At 39.6% G+C, this 23390-nt stretch overlaps 1 protein-coding gene across 24 annotated transcripts in view; it reads right to left on the bottom strand.

The window, feature by feature from the left end:
* The window catches only part of LTBP1 (latent transforming growth factor beta binding protein 1), a 350994-nt gene that overhangs the window by 108436 nt on the left and 219168 nt on the right, over positions 1-23390 (bottom strand). For 4 of the 24 annotated variants that reach the window (XM_021697673.2, XM_044918773.1, XM_044918767.1 and 1 more), the window contains exons 8-15: positions 22400-22627; positions 20287-20309; positions 16742-16841; positions 16144-16242; positions 5627-5752; positions 4231-4356; positions 3705-3827; positions 75-194 (exon numbers count right to left, since the gene is read on the bottom strand). In XM_021697673.2, the coding sequence (XP_021553348.1) occupies positions 75-194; positions 3705-3827; positions 4231-4356; positions 5627-5752; positions 16144-16242; positions 16742-16841; positions 20287-20309; positions 22400-22627 (945 nt within the window). The remainder of the gene's footprint in view (positions 1-74; positions 195-3704; positions 3828-4230; positions 4357-5626; positions 5753-16143; positions 16243-16741; positions 16842-20286; positions 20310-22399; positions 22628-23390) is intronic. The other 20 variants (XM_044918781.1, XM_044918787.1, XM_044918784.1 and 17 more) reach the window with 11 other exon arrangements.

Genomic DNA, 23390 nt, shown 5'->3' with positions numbered 1-23390 from the left:
GCATTACATCACTCTGTGAGAAAACGGACTAGAGAGAAGAAATAAAACTATGAAAAGAACACTCTAGTACCTACCAAGACACTGCCCATTCCAACCTCGGAACCCTTCTGTGCAGGGAACACACTGGTAAGACCCAGGAGAGTTCACACACTGCTCATCTGGACAAGTGCTTGCAGTCAAGCATTCGTCAATATCTGGAAAATCAAAAAACCAGGTCACAAACATTTTATCAGAATACTGAAACAAAAACATACTTTTCTGATGAAGTGGGGGGGGAAAAGATGTGATCTATCTACATTTTGATGGAGAAAATGTTAAGTAGGTAAGTCCAACACTGCCTACACTTAAACATCACAGTGATAAAGCACGGCCAGGTATACCTGGATTAAAATATTTACACAAAACCAAAAGAAGAACTTGGCCCCAATTGCCCAACTCCACCCTGGGAGCTGGCAGCTCCTTGGGGGTCACTTTCTGGACATCAAACAAGGTAATAGTGCAGCTTGCCAGACAGAAATATAACAAACAGGCATGAGAATGAGGAAGCCACAAATCCACCTGGCCAAAGGTTCTCTCTTCAGACAATGGATGCTCTAGGGAAATCCTTGCTTTGGTTTCATGGGCCCAAGAATATCCTGGGTTTGAATAATTTAAAACCTTTCATAGGATAGGAATTCCTTGGAGGTGGAAAAAACACATTAGGAGAGAATGAACTCATCAAATACTTCGAAGAGTTTCCAGAAAACATGGTGATATGATCATAGGGTAATACTTTCTCACAAAAATACACCTTATTTCTCACATTCATAGCTAACTGAAGTTATTTATCATTGTTCTTTTCAACGTGCATTGGAAAAAACACCTTCAATATGGCTGGGGCTATGGCAGAGGGAACTACTACAATGGCGTTAGGCATTTTGAAGAATGGTAGGACAACAGAATGGGGGAGAAGAAAGATAAAGGAAATGGTTCAAGAGTTTCACATGAATGGTGGTACCATGGGAACCAGCTGCATTCGAAATGATCATTTTTCTGGAGTTGGATTCCAAATTCATGTGAGTGGATTTAATGTGTAAGTGTTCTAATTTAAAATGTATATAGGACTCACCATAGCACAAAAATAAATAAAAAATAAAATAAATAAAATGTATATAGTACATCTAATCACACTTAAAATACAAACAGAATTTTCAGGACATAAGCTGAAAAATGAAAGAAATATGTAATGGATACAGCCATGCATTCTGGTAAATTCTCAAAAATTATCTCCCCTTATCACTAGGCAAGTGTGAAAAGATGTTAAAGTAAAAAAGCTGACGATGATATTAATAGAGTAAGCACCAGGTCAGTGTGGTAATTTTTGTTCCTATCAGCAAAAAATCCTTGCCAATAGACAATGACACACAGTGGTTTGTTTTTTTTTTTTTTTTTAGGTCAGATGTTCTGGGACTTCTTGTTCTACAAAAAGATGATGCTTGCCAGTTTCATTTTCCAAACAGCATTACATTCTTCTCTGGAAGGAATTTTTTTTAATAGAACTACAACTGCTAAGTCAGAGAAGGTCATTGAGAAAGGCTGGTCCAATAAATAAGGTGCAATGCTGAGCAATACAAGACAATATCCCTGAATGTCCCACTACTCTCACCTCTGCTTGCTTGTTCCTTCATCTATAGATTAGGGACTACCTGCCTGGGACTACCTTAACTGAGCAAAGTAAGGATGCATGAGATAATGTCTGTGAACTACAATAGACTCCTTGGAGACTGGTGCTGTTTGAAAGCAACTTTGTTAGTGGCAGCTGAGAAAATCTTTGGTGAGCCAGAAGCCTGGGGACCTTTGGTTCTGATCCATGACGAAATTAGAAAACAGCCATGTTATTTGGCTCCTTCTTCTTTTCAAGCCGTTTCATGGGGATAGAATTATGGATTATTTACTCGGGGAACCCTGGTAGTATTTCTGTTCATTTCCATACACTGAATATTCCCCAATAGTCCCCTAACTGCTTCCCATTTGCTTAAAGAGCTTTCATATTTCTTTTCTACTCCTCCCCACTTTCCATCTTCACGCTATAGTCACTAGTTAAATATCTTCTCTTCCCATCCTGATAAACTGTATGCAGAACTTAAGAATCAGCATTTGACCTCTTTGGGGAGTGTTGCTTTGCACATAAATGCTTGTCAGATAAACCCATGCGATTTAAAAAAAAAAAAAAAAAAAAAAACAACTCCCACAAATACAGATGTACTGAGAAGGTCTCTGCAAAAACAACTAATCAGGAAAAGGGGGAGGTTTCCAGAAACTAACAGTTCTTGAGAACTAGCGAGGTGACAGGCACCGCACAAGACACCGCAGCATGCATTTCTTCTCATGACAACCCTGGAAGTTAACTTTGCAGCTCCCATTTCACAGGTTTCAAAGGGGCTCAGTCACCGGCTCCAAGCCAGACAGTTACTAAGCATGGGAGTCAGGAGCCAAGGCCACTGTCCTGACCTCTTCCAGGGCCATGCTGCCTCTCCAGGGCAGAGGGAGGGTCCCCTGTAAGAGGAGAGCGGGGACGCTTCACCCTTTGCTGTCCCATGGCCCTCGGCTGCCGGCGGAGACCGTATGGCTCCATTCTGATCCGAGGCCGTCAAAGATTCAGTAATGTAAAATGCTCCCATTTCTCTCCAGATCAGAATACAAGGGGCTGAACAAGGGGCCAGGGGGAGAGTCAGGTGCAGGCTGCCAAAAAACATCTAATTAGCGTTCCCTCCAGGCCCGGGTCATTAGATCCATGAGGAAAAGCAACACAGAGGAGCCAGGGACAGCTAACAGCAGCCTGCCCCAATGTGTCCGTCCCTCCCTCGGCCTGGAAGCCCAGCCATATTCGAAAACAGGCTGATCCTCAGGCAGCCCAGCAAAGAGCCCCATGGAACCAGCACTGTCCACACAGCCTGGCTCCTCAGAACCGTGCTCAGGTCCCCTGCTCCTCTAGCCGACACGTGTCCATAGGCAGTATTTAAGCAGAAGCACGATATCTTTCTTCAGGAAAATAATTTGTTAAAAAGTACCACGGTGGTTGCAAAAAGAACCTGTGTAACTGGGACACAAACATGAGCAGAAAAATTAAGTGGTTAATCATTCTGGCCATGCTCTAAAAGCTTTTCAGAACTTTTTTTTTTTAATAACACTAGCAAACTCATTGCTGTGGTCAATAATAAAGAAATTTTATCTAGCACGGTTGGAATTTGACCTGCAGTTAGTCAGACAGTGCTTCTGTGGAGGGTTGGTAAACAAGTCCCAGAACACAGGAAAGGAATGTAACAAGGCGAAAAGGTTGGAAACTAAAAATCAACAGTGGGTAAACCTGCACCCTGCTCCCAGATGAATGATCCAGATGCTGGAATTAAGTCTGGGTTTATGCTAAGACACTCTGCAATTAATTGTTCTAAAGCAATTCACTCCAAATACGAGGGAAGGCATATAGTGAAGTGGACAACAAGGAGAATGTGAAGATGGAAAATAATCCAGACCAAGCCACTGAAGGGAGGCAAAGAGGCTATGAGTCCAGAAGGCAGGAGGAGCATGGATGAGAAGCTGGTGCCATGCACACACTGGCAGAGGAAGGTAAGTACCAAGCTGGGTGCCTGGCAGCCCCAACTGGGGGCCCAGCCCTGCATTTCAAGGTCTCATGCACTCCGCACTTGGACGTGGCATAGACTCACCCTCGCAATGGCCTCCCCGGGTCATGCGGTAACCGCTGTCGCAGTATTCGCACCGGAAGGCCCCCGCGGTATTGACGCAGTGCCCTTCCCCGCACACATCTGGCCTCAGGCACTCGTCAACGTCTACACGAAGCAGAAAACATTGTCGAGTTTCATTTCCCACAATAGAATTTCAAACCTCTCCCATCTCCCAGGTCAGTTGGAAGTCAAGAATAAAATAACCCATTCCTATCACCATCTCTTCGATTCATTTGACATGTTTCAAAAATTGAGTGCTTTTGATTTATGCGGGGCCCAGAACATTTAACACCTCGGGGTCTGCACACATTTGACACTCTTCATTCAAAAGTGTTGGAGGAAAGATTCCATTTTTGTATCCTCCAGTATCTAGCGGATGACTATGTCATAAAAGGTGTTCAGTAATAAATTCTGGGTTGCCTGAATAAGCAGTAAGATTGATGGGCTCTTAGGGGAGCTAACAACCCAGATCTGGGAATTTATGTTTCAGGAAGAATACTGCCATTACCTACGCAGTTGGTACCCTCCTCACTGGCCATAAATCCTGCTGGGCAAATACACAAGAAACTTCCCTCTGTGTTTTCACAGCGTCCCTGGGAGCAGAGCTGCTGGACCTGAGTGCATTCATCGATATCTGTTAACAGAAATACAGATAAAAGGATTAGTGCAGTGTAGCATGAAATTCTGTTTCCCTGTCCATAAAATACCAGTGTACTATTCCCTGTGCACCAAATCTTTATAACTGAGGAGAACAGTGAAAGGAGACATGATCACCCTCCTCAGACACTTGAGGGATGGTTACTGGGAACAGGGAATATGTTTAGGGTGTATTGTTTCAAAAGCTGAAACTACAACCATGACATTGGTGTTTCTGAAAGACAGATCTGGGTCAACACAGAAGGACCCACCAGATACATGGAGTCATCTAAGCAGTGAAGTTCGCTGTGGGACCCCCAGGCCAGCTCAGGAGAAACATCCAGAAATATCGTGAAAGGGACTGTTCCACTGTGCACATGGGTAAAGCTAGACAAGATCATCTCAACTGCCCCTTTCAACTGTATATTCTACGGTTCCAAACAGAATACATACGATGTACGCAAATTCAAGAGAAATAGCCATGGGATAGGGCAGGTGGATACTCCTCTTGACCTACCCCACATATATATACAAAACCAAATAGCACAAGTCACACATCTTGCATAATGGCATTTAGCACACTAAAGCCATATTAATTGGGTATACACCTTTGTTACTTTATATTAATTGGGTATACACCTTTGTTGCTTTATAATTCTTAGTGCTGAATTTCCTTTTTCTAAAAAATTAAATTTAGTGTTAACGTATGCACTGAAATGATTTCCATAATGCTATTATACCTCTGAGATACATTTTTTCCCAAAGAACCATGGACAAGATCCTGTATTTATAAATTCATTAACAGTTTTGTGTCAGCTTATTTTCAGTTTAGAAATTGCTCTTAGAAATCAGATTTTATGCACTTACATGAGTATAAGTCTTTATTGCAGTATATATTAATTTTATTTTGGTTTTGCTAAATACATGTTTGTAGGTAGATATTTCTATCATTTTATTATATTATTCTATCTATATTTTATTATATTATTTTATTATACCTAGAAATCTTTGGAAATTTTTTCACTTTTATCTTTTTTCTTTTTCCAACTTTATCTAATTGTATTACATTTGGCCAGGTAGGTAGCATTAAGCCAGGAGATGAGATCATCCCAGGAGATTAGCAAACCTCTTTTTTATCCCTTAGTTCAGGGATAAAAATTTTTAAAAATTAAACACAATAACATTTCCCATGATAACTACATAAAATATGTTCTTAATGTGTAAATATTTGATATTTAATAATTTCATCTATTAAAAACATCTCTTACCAACACATTTCCTCTGTTGCTCACTGAACTTGTAGCCCTCATAGCATATACAGGTATACCTCACGGGCAGGTTAATGCAGTGTCCTGCTCCACAGATATCGGGGTTCACAGTACATTCATTGATTTCTTAAAAATAAATAATAGAGGAAAAAACAGACATCAACTAAGATTTAATTGCTTTCCAACCATTCCTTTGCATTTCCTGATTAGCTTATTGTCAGGTATGTAATTAGAAGACAAAAGTCACCTCCAATTTATCCAGAGAAAATAAAAACATTACTTCGAAAAGATACGTGCACACTTATGTTTATTGCAGCATTATTTACAATAGCCAAGATACGGAAGAGACCCAACTGTCTACCGAAAGATGAATGGATAAAGAAGATGTGGTATATATACACAGTGGACTGTAACTCAGCCATAAAGAAGAATCAGATCTTGCCTTTTTTTTTTTTAATTTATTTATTTGAGAGAGAGAATGAGAGAGAGCACATGAGAGGGGGGAGGGTCAGAGGGAGAAGCAGACTCCCTGCCGAGCAGGGAGCCCGATGCGGGACTCGATCCAGGGACTCCAGGATCATGACCTGAGCCGAAGGCAGTCGCCCAACCAACTGAGCCACCCAGGCGCCCAGATCTTGCCATTTTTGACAACATGAATGGACCTAGAGACTATTATGCTAAGTGAAGTAAGTCAGAGAAAGGCAAATACCACATGATTTCACTTATATATGGAATCTAAAAAAAAAAAACAAAAACAAGGGAGCAAACAAACAAAAAAGCATGAATAGACCTATAAACACAGAGAACAAACTGATGGTTGCCAAAGGAGAGGCGGGGGGGGGTTTGGGCAAGATGGGTGAAGTGGAGTGGGAGATACAGGCTTCCAGTTATGGAAAGATGAAGGCACTGGGATGAAAGGCACAGCACAGGGAATCTAGTTGATGGTACTGCAATAGCACGGGGTGGTGAGAGATGGTAGCTGCACTTGTTGTGAGCACAGCATAGCAAAGAGACTTGTCCAATGACTAGATTATACACCTGAATCTAATGCAACAGTGTGTCAACTTTACTTCAACAAGAAAAGAAAGTATACCTCTAAAATCAAGTATAAATTTGTTGGATTACTTCGTAATTGCTCAGTTAGTCTCACCCAAAATCATCAATAACTCCTAATAAAACAACTTCTAAGATGAAGTGGAGTGGGTAATAACTCAGAAAAAGGGCACTTTGGAAGTTGTAAGATAACCAATTCTTTCTAACTTCTAAGATAGCCCACAATGAGTTTCTATCCACTCCAGTTCATCTGACATGATGGACTCAGAACCATCAGGTGAGTTCTCCTGATAAGAAATATGTGGTAACTTTTTATTCATTAGCAGGTCAAATTCAATTTCCAACAACTATGTCCAACCTCCTCCAAAATTTCTCTTTAATTCTCAAGAAAGATTTACCACTTCTAATCAAAGCCAAACTTTTGGGTGTAACTCACTCTTAATTTACCAATTTCAACATGAGCATATTTATATTGATAAAGTAGAATCTTCTTCCCGATCTTCTCTGCTAAACTCTTCCCTTGTGCTCTTAATGACTCCTGTGTGAAACTCACTTCTTCTGTAAGGCCTGAGCAGACTGGCCCTGAGTCCTCACTCCATTTGGGGAACACACCATGGTAGAGGCAGGGTCATAGGAGTCCACACTGAATGAAGGCCATCAAAATGAGCTTCATTACCAAAAGGATACAAGACGGCCTTAAATTACCTGAGGACTCAAAAGTGGCCTCCTAAGAGGAATTAATCTCCTAAGACATTCTGTTTTCAATGATCTTTGTAAGGAGTTATAATGGCATTGTGGGGGGGGGGGGGGGGGGGGGGGGCAGGCCAGCTGGTAGAAGCCCAGGTTTGCAGACAGTGCAAACACAAATCTTGCTGCCCTTTCTTAACTCTATAACACAGGGGCAAGTTACTCAAACATTCTATGTCTCACTTCTCTGCATGTAAGATAAATGGGAATAATCAGAGCACCAACTTGAGTGTCGGGCTCAAAGATAAATAATGCACATAGCCCAATGTCTGGCACACTATACAAGCTCAATGAAAGTTAGCCATTAAAGACCTACACGTGAGACCTGAAACCATAAGACCCTAGAAGGGAGCACAAGCAGTAATTTCTCTGACATCGGACATAGCAACATTTTTCTAGATATGTCCCCTGAGGCAAGAAAAACAAAAAGCAAAAATAAACTACTGGGACTTTATCAAAACAAAGGCTTCTACACAGCAAAGGAAACAATCAACAAAACTAAAAGACAACCTACTGAATGGGAGAAAATATTTGCAAATGATATACCTTGATAAGGGGTTAAAAATGGGCAGAAGACATGAAAAGACATTGCTCCAAAGACCTACACATGGCCAAAAGACACATGAAAAGATGTTTAATATCACTTATCATCAGGGAAAATGCGAATCAAAACCACAATGAGATATCACCTCACATGTGCCAGAGTGGCTAAAATCAACAAGACACAAAAAAAAGGTTGGTGAGAACATGGAGAAAAAGGAACCCTCATGTACTGTAGGTGGGAATGCAAACTGGTGCAGCCACTGGGAAAAACAATATGGAGGTTCCTCAAAAAATTACAAACAGAACTACCATATGATCTAGTTATTCCACTACTGGGTATTTACCAAAAGAAAATGAAAACACAATTCAAAGGAATACATACACCCAGATGTTTACTGCAGCTTTATTTACAATTGTCAAACTACAGAAGCAGCCCAAGTGTCCATTGACAGATGAATGAACAAAGAAGATGTGGTATAGCATACAATGGAATGTTATTCAGCCATAAAAAGAATGAAATCTTGCCATTTGCAACAACGTGGATGGATTCTAGAGAGCATAATGCTAAGTAAAATAAGTCAATCAGAGAAAGACAAATACCATGTGATTTCACTCATATGCAGAATTAAGGAAACAAAACAAACGAACAAAGGAAAAAAAGAGACAAACCAAGAAATAGACTCTTAGCTATAGAAAACAAACTGATGGGTTACCAGAGGGGAGCTGGGTGGGGGGATGGGTGAAATAGGTGAAGAGGATTAAAAGTACACTTGTGGTGAGCATTGAGTAATATACAGAATTGTTGAATCACTATTTTGTACACCTGGAACTGATATAATAAGGTACGCTAATTATACTGGAATTTAAAAATTAAGAAATTTAAAAAAATAAAAATTTTAAGAAGGAAATAAGGGAGAAAATTTCCTTTAAGTAATCCATATACCTTAATTTTTTTACTTTACTGATTTAACAGTGAATTATAAATAAATACATTTTTATGTGTAAGAAAGCCCAGCTAGCCATTATTATCATCTTTGTAAATGTTGTTCCTTTTGAAGTCATTTAAGAATATGTAACAAAGAAACTGCACATTTATAACAATGTTACCTTAGACTATTATCCCATTGCCATCACAAAGTAAACAACGCTAAAAAGGCATGCTGCCATGGGTGTGTCCGAGTGCCCAGTGTAAGAAGACCGGGGCCTCAAGCACGACAAGCTACAGCAACAGCCTTGCTGGAGGGGTCTGTGGTTTGAGACAGAAAAACAGGTGTGCTACCATCACCAATAACCTACAATGCATTCTTCATGAGGAGGTGAAAAAACAGTGCTTTAACAAAGACTCCCTACGGAAATGACCCGAATTAGGGCTGAGGTTGCTTTCCAAAAACCCAAACCACATTATTCATTTCTCATCCAGTGTTATTCACTGTGCTGTGACTTTAAGACAATTGGTGCAAATCATTTGGAAAGTCGCTAGACTTTAAAAGGAAGCATATGAATACAGAGCTGCAGTATCTACTTGGATGTTACGCATTTACAAACTAATACCTTTAGTGAGCCTATTTATGCTAATTCACTATCAGAAAAATAGACTGGCTTAGTCTGTATAATGTAAAGTCACAGAAAACATCAGTAATTCAAAAGGCTAAAAAACATGGGTAATTAACATGACTGCTTAAACTTAAGTGACTGGCAGTAAGACAAAAAATGAATTATGAAACACATAGAGCATAATTAAGCATTGACAGGACAGGAAAATGCTTATTTGTTAAAAATAAATTTGTTTAAAAAAATTTGTTAAAAAATCAGAAGTCTTCCTTAAAAAAATGATCACTTCTACGCCACAAAAATTTGAAGGTAAAAGGTAATCTTCTCTAGGTTATAATACTAGACGCTTAGGTAAGAGTTCTCTCTTTATAGGAATTCTTTACTAGAACAGTGTGAAAATCACATCTCTAACCATCTATTCCATATTGTAGGAAGACACCTTCTCCGAAAATTATTATTATTATTTTTTAAAGATTTATTTATTTGACAGAGAGAGACACAGCGAGAGAGGGAACACAAGCAGAGGGAGTGGGAGAGGGAGAGAAGCAGGCTTCCCGCTGAGCAGGGAGCCCGATGTGGGACTCGATCCCAGGACTCCAGGATCATGACCTGAGCCGAAGGCAGTCGCTTAACCAACTGAGCCACCCAGGCACCCTAAATTGTTTCTTTTTACATCAGCTCTAAAATAGGAGAAATACTTAAGAAGTATACTGCTTAGTCTTAGGAAATGAAGTGAATATAATTGCCTTCCCTTCCATTTTAGTATCTTAAATAGAAGCTATGAGGATAAATATTTATGAGGCATATTTGAGGATCTTTAGCTGATTACCTCACAGATAAAGTATACAGAGATACAGCTTAAAAAGGTTGATCCCAGTTGGCAGGGCACTAACATATGTAAGAAAATGTTACTCTGACACCACTAGAGGGTACTAAGAGATACATCAAAGGAGTGGAGGGACATGTACTAAAATATACTTGATTTCTACCCTGTTTGTCCCATTTTTTTTTATATGTGATTAATTCATGTAACTTTCATCAGTTTGGCCTCAGAGGTTCCTTCCATCCATCTGTGAGGCCGGACTCCACCCTTGTAAGTAGAAAGAAGAGTTGTAACACCTTCAAAACACCTCAGAATTTTTTAAAACAAGTCTCCTAATCACCTCTTCCTGTGCTTTCCTCTCCTTTTCTATTAGATTTTCATTCTCCAGGATGTATTACACAGAAAGACGAGTCCTGAGGGTATTGTCTTGAGGAAGAATTGGAAAAATTCTCTCATTTTTCCATGTTTTTTAAGGGAAAAGATATTGTTTTTTATTTTTCTAAGAGGTCACTCATACATAGGGATGTGAACCTGTTCCCACATAATGAATCAGCTTATGCTGAAATGTACATTTCTTTGAGCAGACTGTGTGGACATAAGCACAAGAATTATGGCAAAGCCTCACACAGGAAGCACTAATTATCAGTCTCCAGGGTACTCTAGTTAATGAAAATGTCTAGTCTTCTTTAATATGTTTGGTATCCCAAAGAGATCATCAAGATGCTGTTCCCACTGGATTCATCCTTAACGCCTATCACATGTCCCCTGGTCCTCAGGACCACCTGACACTTTCCTACTCTCTGTGCCCCTGAGACAACTTTACCTTCACGAGGTCAAGGACCGTATTCTGTTTCTTTCACCAGAGTGCCATTTAAAACCTGGAAAAAGAGCCATGACCAAAAGCCAGTGGAAAACCAAATACTCTACTTATCCCAGCAACAAGACCAACAGTGGATTTAAGAGTTTGGTATCTTTATTATATTTTTTTAAAAATGAAAAAGAAAGCTTTTTGCCAAAATATGAAAATGAGTATGCTGACCTTTCGCTTTTTTCCTCATCAGATGATTACTCAAAGTAAATAAATAAATTAATTAATTAATAAAGCCTGGAAATATTAAAGTACGGTGATTTTACATGAAAAAAGGAGTTCATTTTCCATCAGCATACATAGCTTACTGAAGCTGTAAGGATGCCGGCAATACGCTTTAGGAACAAACATTTTTTAAAGGGGTCGATTCTGAGCTCTGGAAAAGCTCTGATGAGCAAATTTTTTTTTTTTTTTAAGATTTTATTTATTTATTTGACAGAGAGATAGAGAGCACAAGTAGGCAGAGAAGCAGGCAGAAGGAGAGGGAGAAGCAGGCTCCCCGCAGAGCAGGGAGCCTGATGCGGGACTCGATCCCAGGACCCTGGGATCATGACCTGAGCCGAAGGCAGCCGCTTAACTGACTGAGCCACCCAGGCGCCCCAGGAACAAACATTTTTTTAAGGGGTCAATTCTGAGCTCTGGAAAAGCTCTGATGAGCAAATAGTTTTTATAATGTTTGGGCCATGATAACTACAAAGGTTTCCACATGGTAGTTGTGGAAGTCAAAGAATAATTTCTGGCTGTTATTCGAGGGCCATGGAGGAAGTTTGGGTAGAAGAGGAGGAAGGCATCAAATGTTAACTCATGGAAAGGTTTACAAAAATGCCCCGGCTTCCTAGCTGCCCCACAATGAGCGTAAATTGTCCCACAACAATTGAAACAGATGTTTCCACTTTGTAAATATTTGCCAGAGGTTTGATTTTCCAACCTATCCTTGAGCTATTAAGACACTATGCTAAATCAAGAATTTATATGCTGAAATGTATAATTTATTTGGAAACAGTATGCCAATAATGTCGCAAGTCACCACATCAGCTGTTAAGAGTGGAAAATATCACACTTATGTCCTGCAAATATGTGGCTCACTTTATAATTATTACATGTCAAAGTGTGTCTGAAGAAATCTGCAAAGGCTCCTTCTAATCTCACCACCATAAAGATATTGTCACTGAGCAATGTGGAGCTGATTTTGTTTATTTTAGATTCCTATGTAATATTCTATTCCTTTCTTCAACTTGTGAGACAAACTAATAGTGACAAGTAAGATTTACCTCCTCTGTGTTTTAGGGGAAAAAACCATTGTGTAACATTCCGGACAGAGCTGATCGGATTGCTCCCTCAATCTCTATGTTTGGCTCTCATATCAAATCAATGGGAACATCTACAGTTTGATTTAAATTAAATTCGATACAAAACAGTGTTCTTGTTCTAGTGTAGATTACTAATGATTGTGTAGCTCTGACGTTGCAAACCATTTTAATTCAAAGACTATAATATTCTCCCCATGGATTGTTTCAGAAAGATTCTTCTACTATAGGAAGTAGGAACACCTACAAATGTTGCATAAAATTTTACCGTCACTTTTTTCCTGGAAGGAAATAGTCGTGCTTCAAACATGCGATAGCAGATGTTGGCCCTGTATCTCTGCCAAACTCGAATTAAGTTGTCTTCTAACAACTTCATACAGCACAGCTACTTTTTTTTGTTTTTGTTTTTTTTTAAATCAGCTCTGTAGTTCAGTTGAAGCTAAGTAACTTCAATTTGTTATTCCTCACACGGCTGCATTTAAATGGCAAAACTGCATTTATCTAGCCAAACTTAATTAACCCCTACAAAGCTATCTTGCAAGAAGTCCATCCATTGAAGTCAGCCATTGTTAAAAAAGGACAAAACTATATTTATACACTGGAAAACAGAAATATAGAAATACAGTATTTAGACCTAGTACATTACATTGTCACACTGCAATTTTCCTTTTCAATAATATGAGGTCAACAGTGAGAAGATCCTTGCTGTCCAAGATGGTGTATGACATCACTGTGCATGTTACAGCGCATAGCAGAGTCTCTCATAGATGTGCTTAATAAAGCGAGCAGACACACAAATGACTTCAGAATAGAGAAATGGTTTTAGCCATGGCCATTAAAAAACAAACAAACAAACACTATCGTATCATTATATCACTCTAAAAGCACTGAGAAGATCTGATATTTCTCTGTATCACTTAACTCAATATTAAGAGTAAAATCAAAGAGCGGTTGCAATGCAGTAACTGGGGAAGGCTATGGCTCTGGCTACAGATGCCCTGAACTGGGTAAAAACACACTGTGGTCCATGATGCGACTCCACATTCCTCTGTCAAGGCATTTCATCTTGGAACACACAGGTGCTTTTTAAAAACACTTTCCAGGGGCGCCTGGGTGGCTTAGTCGTTAAGTGGCTGCCTTCGGCTCAGGTCATGATCTCAGGGTCCTGGGATCGAGTCCCGCATCGGGCTCCCTACTCAGCAGAGAGCCTGCTTCTCCCTTTCCCTCTGCCTGCCACTCTGCCTACTTGTTTTCTCTATCTCTTTGTCAAATAAATAAATAAATAAAATCTTTTTAAAAAAAAAATAAATAAATAAAAACACTTTCCAGGGGTACCTGGTGGCTCAGTTGGTTGGTTAAGCATCCAACTCGTAATTTCGGCTCAGGACCAACATCAAGGGTCCTGAGATCTAGCCCCGCGATGGGCTCTTCGCTGGGCTTGGAGCCAGCTTGGGATTCTCTCTCTCTCTCTCTCTCCCTCTCCATCCCCCACCCCCATCACCCCACCCCATCCACTCGCACATGCACTCTCTTTCTCTCTCAAAACAACAAAACACTTTCCAGCCTGACGCCTCAATTCAAATATCTAAGAGAACTTACATCCACATTTTTGAGAAAATAGCCAAAAGTTTTTTTAACATGGAAAAATTATTTTTATATAATTTATTTTATATATTTTATGTAATTGTACTGTTTTTCAACATAAAACATATACATATTTAAGGTGTACAACTTAATGTTTTGATATACACACACATTGTGAAATGATCACTATAATTTATCTAATTAACACACCAAGCACATTTTTACTTGAAAAATTATACACGTTTCTGAGGAAAGAATATTTTAAGAAAGTCTGCAAGCTCCTCTATTAACTTTTCATTATACACTGCCAACCTCATCCTGACCTTAAGTTGGCATGATACATCTTGGTGATCTTTTTCTGACTACAGAATATTTGCCCATTATACAGTATATGGAAAATAGAAAATATTCTACCAATACCCCCAAACCTCTTGGATCCTACTATAAAAAATAATCACTGCTAATATCTGGCATATTTTCTTCCAGTATTTTCTCAATGTGTAAGTCTTTTTTATATAACTGGTAATAGTGTTCTACATTCCTTCATTTTCATATACTTCATCTCACATTTAACAGTATTTTGTGACCATCTGCTGCTAGATTTTAATAAAAATTCTTCAAAAATACTGCATTTGATGGCAGCATCATGCTCCAATGCATAGATGTAATATAATTATCTATTTTCCTATAGTTAAATGTTTAGATTGTTTCTACTTTTTCTCTATTCTACCTAGTGCTGTGGTAAGTATCCATTTATATAAACATTATCTCAGTCTTTAGGAACATTATTTCCTCACACTAGATATTTTGATATAGGATTACTGGGTCAAAAGTTCTGAACATTTTTTTTTTAAGATTTTATTTATTATTTATTAGAGAGCGAGCGAGAGAGAGAAACAGAATGAGAGGAGAGGGTCAGAGGGAGAAGCAGGCTACCCGCTGAGCTGGGAGCCCGATGCTGGACTCGATCCCAGGACTCCAGGATCATGACCTGAGGCGAAGGCAGTCGCTTAACCAATTGAGCCACCCAGGCGCCCCTGAACATTTTTAAAATTCTTGATACATTATGCCAGTTTGTGTTTCCAGAAACGTTGACCAGTTTACATTCTTTTCGGCAATGTGTTCAACCTCAATTTTACTCTAGTAAAAATTAAATGCTACTTTGATAATAATTATTTTAATCTGCATTTCTTTGATTACTGGTTGACATTTCCTATTATATGTTTTTCTATAAATTATGATTATATTATTTCCCCATTTTTCTACTAGTATTTTTATTGCTGATTTATAAAAGCTCACTATACATCAAGGATATTAACTTTTATGCTGTTGGTTTGTTTCACATTATGATAAATGTTTATAATGTGTCACTGATTAAAATTATCAAAAAGAATTTTGAAAATATATAAAAATATATCAGAGAACAAAGATTATCCACGATCCTATTAACTGGTGATGGTTGAACACTTTGATGTACTTTTTAATTTTTTGTGTGTGTGTTTTATTTATTTATTTTAAGATTTTATTAATTTATTTGACAGACAGAGAGAGTACAAGCAGGGGGAGTGGCAGAGGGAGAGGGAGAAGCAGGCTCCCTGCTGAGCAGGGAGCCCGATGTGGGGCTCGATCCTAGGACCCCGAGATCACGACCTGAGCCGAAGGCAGACGCTTAACTGACCAAGCCACCCAGGCACCTCTTTGATGTGCTTTCTGTCTCTTTTTCTGTGTTCGTAAACATTTAAAAAATAAAATTGGAATCATACTGTGTTCTGTATTGCTCATTTTGCCATAAGCATCTCCTCATGACATTAAATATTCTTTTACAACATTAACAGCTTTGTGATATTTCACTGTATATGTACCATAATTTATTTAAACGTTCCTCCTTTTTAACAGTATTTATTATTTCCAAGTATTTGCTATTATGACTCACCCTGCCATGAGCAATCTCATACATTTGATACAACTGTGATACTACAGTTAACAGGAGGCTCATCCCCATGTCTCCCGCACAGGCTGTGGAACAGAAAACCATACCTACCTGTTACTTGAGTAGGTGCAATCACTTGGCTGGCACTTGATGTAGAAGCTTCAGGAGCTACTTCCACAGGCACAGGAGGTGATGTTTTTTCAATCACTACTATATGAGGAAAGAGGGGATGAAAAAAATTAAAGCCTGTTAGGTGCTTTGAGATCCCATCCCAAAATGCAAGCATAATTTAATTCTAATAACATACCACAGTCATGCTTGGATAATTAAGGACTCTTAGAGATCCCTAAAGTTCCTGGTATTAATCTATAGCCTCAGTTTCAACATTTAGTAAGAAAATATGAAAACAATTCAGAAGCCAAGAAAAATGACGCTTCATCAAATGATGACCTTCAAAACCGTTCTAATAATATATACATACTCCTGGCCACAGAAAATCGTGAGTAACTTACCTTCCTTTTAGCCTTCTAAAACTTACATGACCATCCCCTTAATTAATTAATACACTTAAGTGTATGTTTCACATGGCACTTCACATATGAATTCTAATGATTTATCAAACTTTAAAATCAAAGACAAAAGAATCCTTATCTTACTCTTTTACTCATTGATAATACTCTTACAAATAGCATAGATCAACAGAGGTTACCTGGAAACTGTGGGTGCAGATGAATAGTTGAGATGCCTGGAGAGAGCTGGGGTTGACCAGGCTCAACTCTGGTTTTCTCTTGATCCAATGAAGGTATTTCCTGGGTGGTTGTATTAAAAAGAAAAAAAGAGAGAGAGAACTGAAGTAGGAATTATCTTTAATGTTCACATATTACTATCTTTATTTAATTCTACTCTTAGAAAGGCAACAAATATCAGAGGACATTGGACAACAACCTGTGCAATCGTGTGGGGGAAAAAAATACATATATGAAGGGTTGCTGAGCCACTTTTTTTTTTTTTTTAAAGATTTTATTTATTTATTTGACAGAGAGAGACACAGCAAGAGAGGGAACACAAGCAGGAGGAGCGGGAGAGGGAGAAGCAGGCTTCCCACCGAGCAGGGAGCCCGATGCGGGGCTCGATCCCAGGACCCTGGGACCATGACCTGAGCCGAAGGCAGACACTTAACGACTGAGCCACCCAGGCGCCCCTGAGCCACTTTTGTAGCAAGCCTTTGATTCCCCCAGCAGCGCTGACCCACGTACACACCCTCACCCATGTCCCAGGGGCCCAAAGCAAAAGGTCCCTTCAGACACTGTAAACAAATGCGTTGGCTCAGGGGCCGACATCTGGTCTCAAACAAGGCAAAACTAACCCCAACGGAGAACTAAACTGTCCTCTCCTGGACACGGTGCTCTGCCCTAGGAAGATGACCAGCCACACTTTGCAGAATAACTAATGGGTACAGCACATGTGTCATAACCAAGAACATACAGGACATTAAAATATTTTAAGCCAGGCAGTCATTAAGGCCTTTCTGAACCTCCCATCCAGGAACTTTGTACCTCCAGCTCTCAGCACAGGGGTAGTCAAGCACAGCAACAAAAACACAGGGGCTTGGAGAAGCACCCAGGGCTTCCTCACGCGTTCGGTTGCCCCCTCCTGTCCCCCGGACCAGAGGTGAAGAAACAGACTGGCGGCACCTGTGGCTCAGCTCCTAGTTACAGCTGCTCAGGGCTCCTGCAGACTGAACTGCGAGGCCAGCAGAGATGCACAGTGGGGCCAGCGTGGCCATGCCACCACATCCTTAGAAGCTGGCCATGGCTGCCCAGCACACCACTGCCATCTCCCCGAAAGCTCACTCCCCAGGTCCGTTTCCCTCTTCATCGCTGTCCTAAGTTCAATTATCTCCTTTTCTGCTTTTTATAAAATACATAACCTCTCTGAGTATCTCATCAAAGACCCAGTTTCGTAGGCGTGAGTATTTACAGTGTGACTCCATTGAGATCTTCCACCAGCACCTCAAATCCATCCCCTCCAAAACCCTACAGGCTCTCATTCCAAGGTCTGCACTTCTGTCAAGGCCACAGGCATTAAACCAGCCAGGCTTCAAGTCACTTTGTGGTCCTTGCTCTTTCATTCTTCGTTCCAAGCTCTGCCCATCTGCACTGCTCTTTATGTTTGTTGACCTTTCCGTACCCATAGCCCCCACTGTCCCGGTCTGGACTCTTCTTTCTCATCCTGTTTATTATAATTATCTAATTGGTCTCTTAAGCTCCCTCTGTCTCCCTGTCTCAGTTAATCCTGCTGTGATTCATCTTCTAGAAGGACTGAGCATTTATTACTTTTTCCCACATTTTCCCTTAAGAATACAGACTAATCGGGCACCTGGGTGTCTCAGTTGGTTAAGCGACTGCCTTTGGCTCAGGTCATGATCCCGGAGTCCCGGGATCGAGTCCCGCATTAGGCTCCCTGCTCAGCAGGGAGTCTGCTCCTCCCTCTGACCCTACCCCCTCTGGTGCTCTCTCTCTCTCAAATAAATAAATAAAAAATAAAATAAAATAAAAAGAATACAGACTAATCTTCCATTACCTATTAAAGGTGACCTCAATCAGTCTCTCAATTGCAGGCCATTCCCTGCAGCCCATGGTCAATGCCAGCAAAAAGCAGACCATCATCAGATGTTTATGGACTCCCGAAACTTACAGAAAGAATTTCCCCCATCAGCACGGGACAGCAGACTTCCTAATCAATGCTACTTCTACACTTGACAAGTAGAGTCGAGAGACAGGAGCACGGTATCTCGCCACTGATTACAACTGCAGTTTGGATTCCAAGCCTTCCAAAGCAGCCCCAAGTTCTCCTTCTAACCAAGCCTCTCCTGCTCCCTGACCTCTTGCTGTCTCCTCCACCGCACCTTTGCACATATAATTTCCCACCCACGGGCTACCCTGCTTTCTCTTCATCCATCTTTAATATCATGAGACCTCTGTGAGGAGTCAAGACTGCAAAGACTATGACTGCATTTTTCCCACTGCCTCGTCTCCAAAAAATTTACAATGTAAGTATACAAGAAAATGTTCAGGCCCTCTTTCAGATCCTTAACGAGAGTTACCATAAACTCCATCCTCAACAGCAAAGAAAACAGAGCTTATTAAATAAGATGAGGTTATCAGGGAGCTGGCTGGTCTGTTCATGCCTTGAATGATTCCTTCCACATATCAACCAGACTTGAATTCAAAATCAACAAAATTGCAAACTACTGCACACTACTGACCTTTAAAAACACAATCCAGGAGCTGTAAATGTACATATAAAATATGCATATGTGTTGCACTTCTTTTGGGGTCAATATAACAATGCTCTTCTTTGTTGGGTGCTGTCACTCTAAAATCCTACTTCTTTGTTGTCTGGATTCTTTTAGCACTTAGGTTAGAACTCTGAAGTTATTCTATCCTATATGCATAAGCTAAAAAATTTTAAAACTATTTATAGTAATTTATATGTGTTTGTGCCATCTAAATTCTAACACTTGTCATTCTCGTCTACTGAGTGATATATAAATGTATGAAGATTTAATAACGATCTAATTTTCGTGTTATTAAAGAATCAAAGCAAGACTCAGATGGGGAACAACATTACATAAGCAGGACTTAGATCCAGCAAATTTGTATATTTCTTATGAATAAATCTCACGATTCATGGTCCCATTTTATGCCAAAAAACCGATAGGCTGACTAAATATTTCTCTGAAATTTCTAAGAACCAATATTCTAGTATTGGACGGTAACTTCCAAGGGTAAGCTCTGTTCTTCTTTTAATGTAATCAAACACGCATGTTAAATTTTAGTTGTTACTTAAGAAGGACTTCACTCAGCATATGTGCACCCTAAGAATTCACAATTGCATACACACACCAGGACCTTTCCTTCCATCCACAGTCCAGGCCATGAACTGACTTGAATTCTCTTTAAGCCTCTGATTCTTCCAGTCCCACCTTTTTCTCTCACTAGATTTGAAGTTCCATGAGAACAAGGAGTTTTGTCTGATTTGTTCTCGATTGTTTTCTTAACACTCAGGAAAGTGCCAGTTAGGTAGCAGGTGCTCAATCAATATTTCTCGAATGAATGCTTTATTTCCTCAAACCAAATAATGAATAGTAGGCATGTTACTGTACTTAAGTCTAAAAAATCCGTACGTATTCTAAAAGGAAATCCTTGTGACAGTAAAAAAACAAAGACTTGCAAATAATGAATGGATTACCTTCTCAGGGGGTGCAGTTGCCACTAAAAGCAGAAGAGAAAGGAAGACATTAGTACAATTTAAGTCAATTCACCGCATAATAGTTAAATTTTTAAAAAGCGATAAAAGTCCACTGCCACTCCAAAAGGATTAAGAATCAAACAAAATCAAATGCAGAATTATGGTCATCTACCATTTTGGAGAATTTTACAACTGACCAAAAGACAAACTCTCCATGCTGTATCATTCCTTAGCTACAAAAGTTCAGGTAGATGTGATAAAATTCTTTCCAACTCCCTCATTAACTGAAAAGGTTAAAGGAAACAATACTTTCTGGTACATTATTTTATGTCTAATCTCAATTTTATGGAACTTCCCACATCAAAAAAGCATTTTCATTAATTGGCCACATACTTATCCTTAACATAATATATAATACTTGATGTTAATGTTAAAAAAGAAAGCCACTTATTTCAATAAGAGATCTAAGACCGGGTACTGTACTCCTAATATTTATTGAAGCCCTGTGAGCATCATATGATAAGCTAACTAAATTAGAGGGAAAGAAATCACAAGCCAATACAACCTAATTAGAGATTAGCATCAATATGTTGAACAGATTACATATTACACAGTCATAACATTATTGTGAAGCAGTGGGACTGGTTATGCCTTTGGATTTAGAAAGACTTGCTTTTCATTAATCAGTCCTTAATATTAGTCCTCAAGCTTATGATTAACAATTACTGGGGTTTCCCTCATTAGTCATCATCCCCATAAACATCAGTGCTCAGTGTCAGTAGATGCCTAACTTCCAAAAGCAATCAGGACACCAGATAGCTTATCACTGCTGCTATATTCTTGTGGTTGGAAAAGTCAACTAACGGTCTGTCCTGTGCAACCCACCAAAGAAGTCTTGAGGCAGAAGCTGGACCAGAGCCCATTTCCTCCTGCCTGTGCAGAGTATGAGTAGTTGCAAACATCTGGCCGTGATACCCTTAGTGTAGAGGAGCAAACCGGTCAATACTGTCAATTCTAGGGGAGGTCCTCCCTGCTCTGCCTAACAAGAAGGGCGACAAGTGGGAGAGTGAAATAAAACAGGCCAGAACACAGAAAGATTCAGAGCCCTGGAAAAAGACCTCTCTAGAAAGCAGCTTGGCCAAGTTCCTGACTCTCCACTAACCTAGATACCTTCTCTCCTCACAGAACCCATAAACGGACACCTTAAATTCCGACCCGATAAACTGTGAGAAGCCAACAGGAGCTTCATTAAAGAAAATATATATTCTGTACAAATCTAAAATGTTTATTCCTTCTATCTGGGGGAAACATTTTTAGGATAATAAAGATATTCAAGGAATTGAAGATGCTGGCTTTTATCTAGAGACAAGGTCAATTGTCTCTAGGCTCCTAGAATATAAAGCCATACTTGCTTTCTCGGAAAAATGTGCTCCTTGGCCCCATTACATACTCTTGATATGACACTTGGCAAGCCATGTTCCCTCTCTAGGTCTCAGGCTTCTCAGAAAATCAATGAAAGGACTGTGCGAGGCGATTTCCAAGATCCCTTCGATGGATTCTCCTGTCCTCCTCCTTGGGCTCCCATCATCCCTGACTGTCTGTTGCCCTCTATTTCATGGAAGCTCAGTCAATGCTTTAACTTAAGTCTGTGGATTCCACTTTGTAAAGTACATAACTATTTATTAAATGGCCCTCTAGACATAGAAATGAATTAAGGCTATTCCTTAAATGATCTGAATTACCCTTCAGGAATAAACACCAAGAAATAGTAGCCCCCAGCATGTCCTGAGATCACCGTGGAATATCGTTACCTGCTACAAACATATTACTCTACAGAGGTGGTTCTCAATCAGAGGTCATTTTACCCTACAGGGACATTTGGCAGGGTTGGACACCCTTCTGGTTGTAACACCTGGAAGGGGGAGGGTGCTACTGGCATCTAAAAGTTCAAGGCCAAGGAGGGTGCTGAACATCCTACCATGTACAAAGAAGCCCCTCACTAAGAATTATTCTGAAGTATCAATAGTGCTGAGGTTAAAAACCCTGTTCTAGAAGGATATTAACAGGGAAACCAAAGACACACAAGACCTCCTCAATCTATTTCCACTCTCACCTTCTGGCTCCGCCACTCCTGGCCCGTGTTCCTGGGAGAAGGTCAGGGCCTCCACTGGCTCTTCCTTGGCTGGGAGAGGTGGAGGATGAGTACTTTTAGCAACAGGTTGAGTGTTCTTTGGCTTGACAAATACAGGTCCTTTACCTACATGGTGATGGATTGGCCTGCGTCTATGAACGCCAGAAACCGTATAACCCATTCCACCAGGACAGATTTCCTTAAAAGCAGCTAGATTTGGGATGGGAAAATATTCCTTTTAAAAATCTAAAAGTGCAAACTTATACAGAGGAAAATATCATGATGAGTATTTCTTAATAAATCATCATTAATATAGTTACATTTAAAAATTTCAAAAACAGATGCATAATGCTTGAATTTCTGTTAAACTTGCATATTTACAGAAAAAAACCCAACCCTTTCTTTTACTCAACATTTCTCCATCTGTTAATTCCTTATCAATATTATATATATAGCATATGCAGCATATAGAGAGCATATATTTATATTATATATATCAGCAACCAATTAGGAGATATCATATATACATTTTCTATATTTAATTTTCTCTATCATATTATATATCACATATATGAAATATATGTAATGTATTAGGAGGTTTTCATGTACAGAAAATACTATATATTTTATATATATTTCATAGGGTATGTGTATAAGATCAGCAAAAACCAGGCTTTCTTCCTTTCCTCCTGCTTCGGTATAATTGCATTAGTTATTAACAAGGAACTCAATAACATCTCTCTAAGCTAGATGACTAGCAAGAAGGTTAAAAGAGAAAAATCAATCACTAGTCAGGGAAATGAGATGCTGAAATGTTCATAATTTGTTTCCAGGTGAAGAATCCAAAGGACTCAGCCAGAATGGAGTGTATCAGCTGATATGGTGAGGCTGGTGAAGAAGGACTGAAAAGGGGAGTGTTTCTGAAGAGAGAGCCACAGGATAGTGAGAAGGAATCCAGCAAAGTAAGACATAC

Source organism: Neomonachus schauinslandi, chromosome 10 (assembly GCF_002201575.2).
Source record: "Neomonachus schauinslandi chromosome 10, ASM220157v2, whole genome shotgun sequence".
Taxonomy (NCBI): domain Eukaryota; kingdom Metazoa; phylum Chordata; class Mammalia; order Carnivora; family Phocidae; genus Neomonachus; species Neomonachus schauinslandi.
This window is presented reverse-complemented; position numbering and strand designations above follow the sequence as displayed.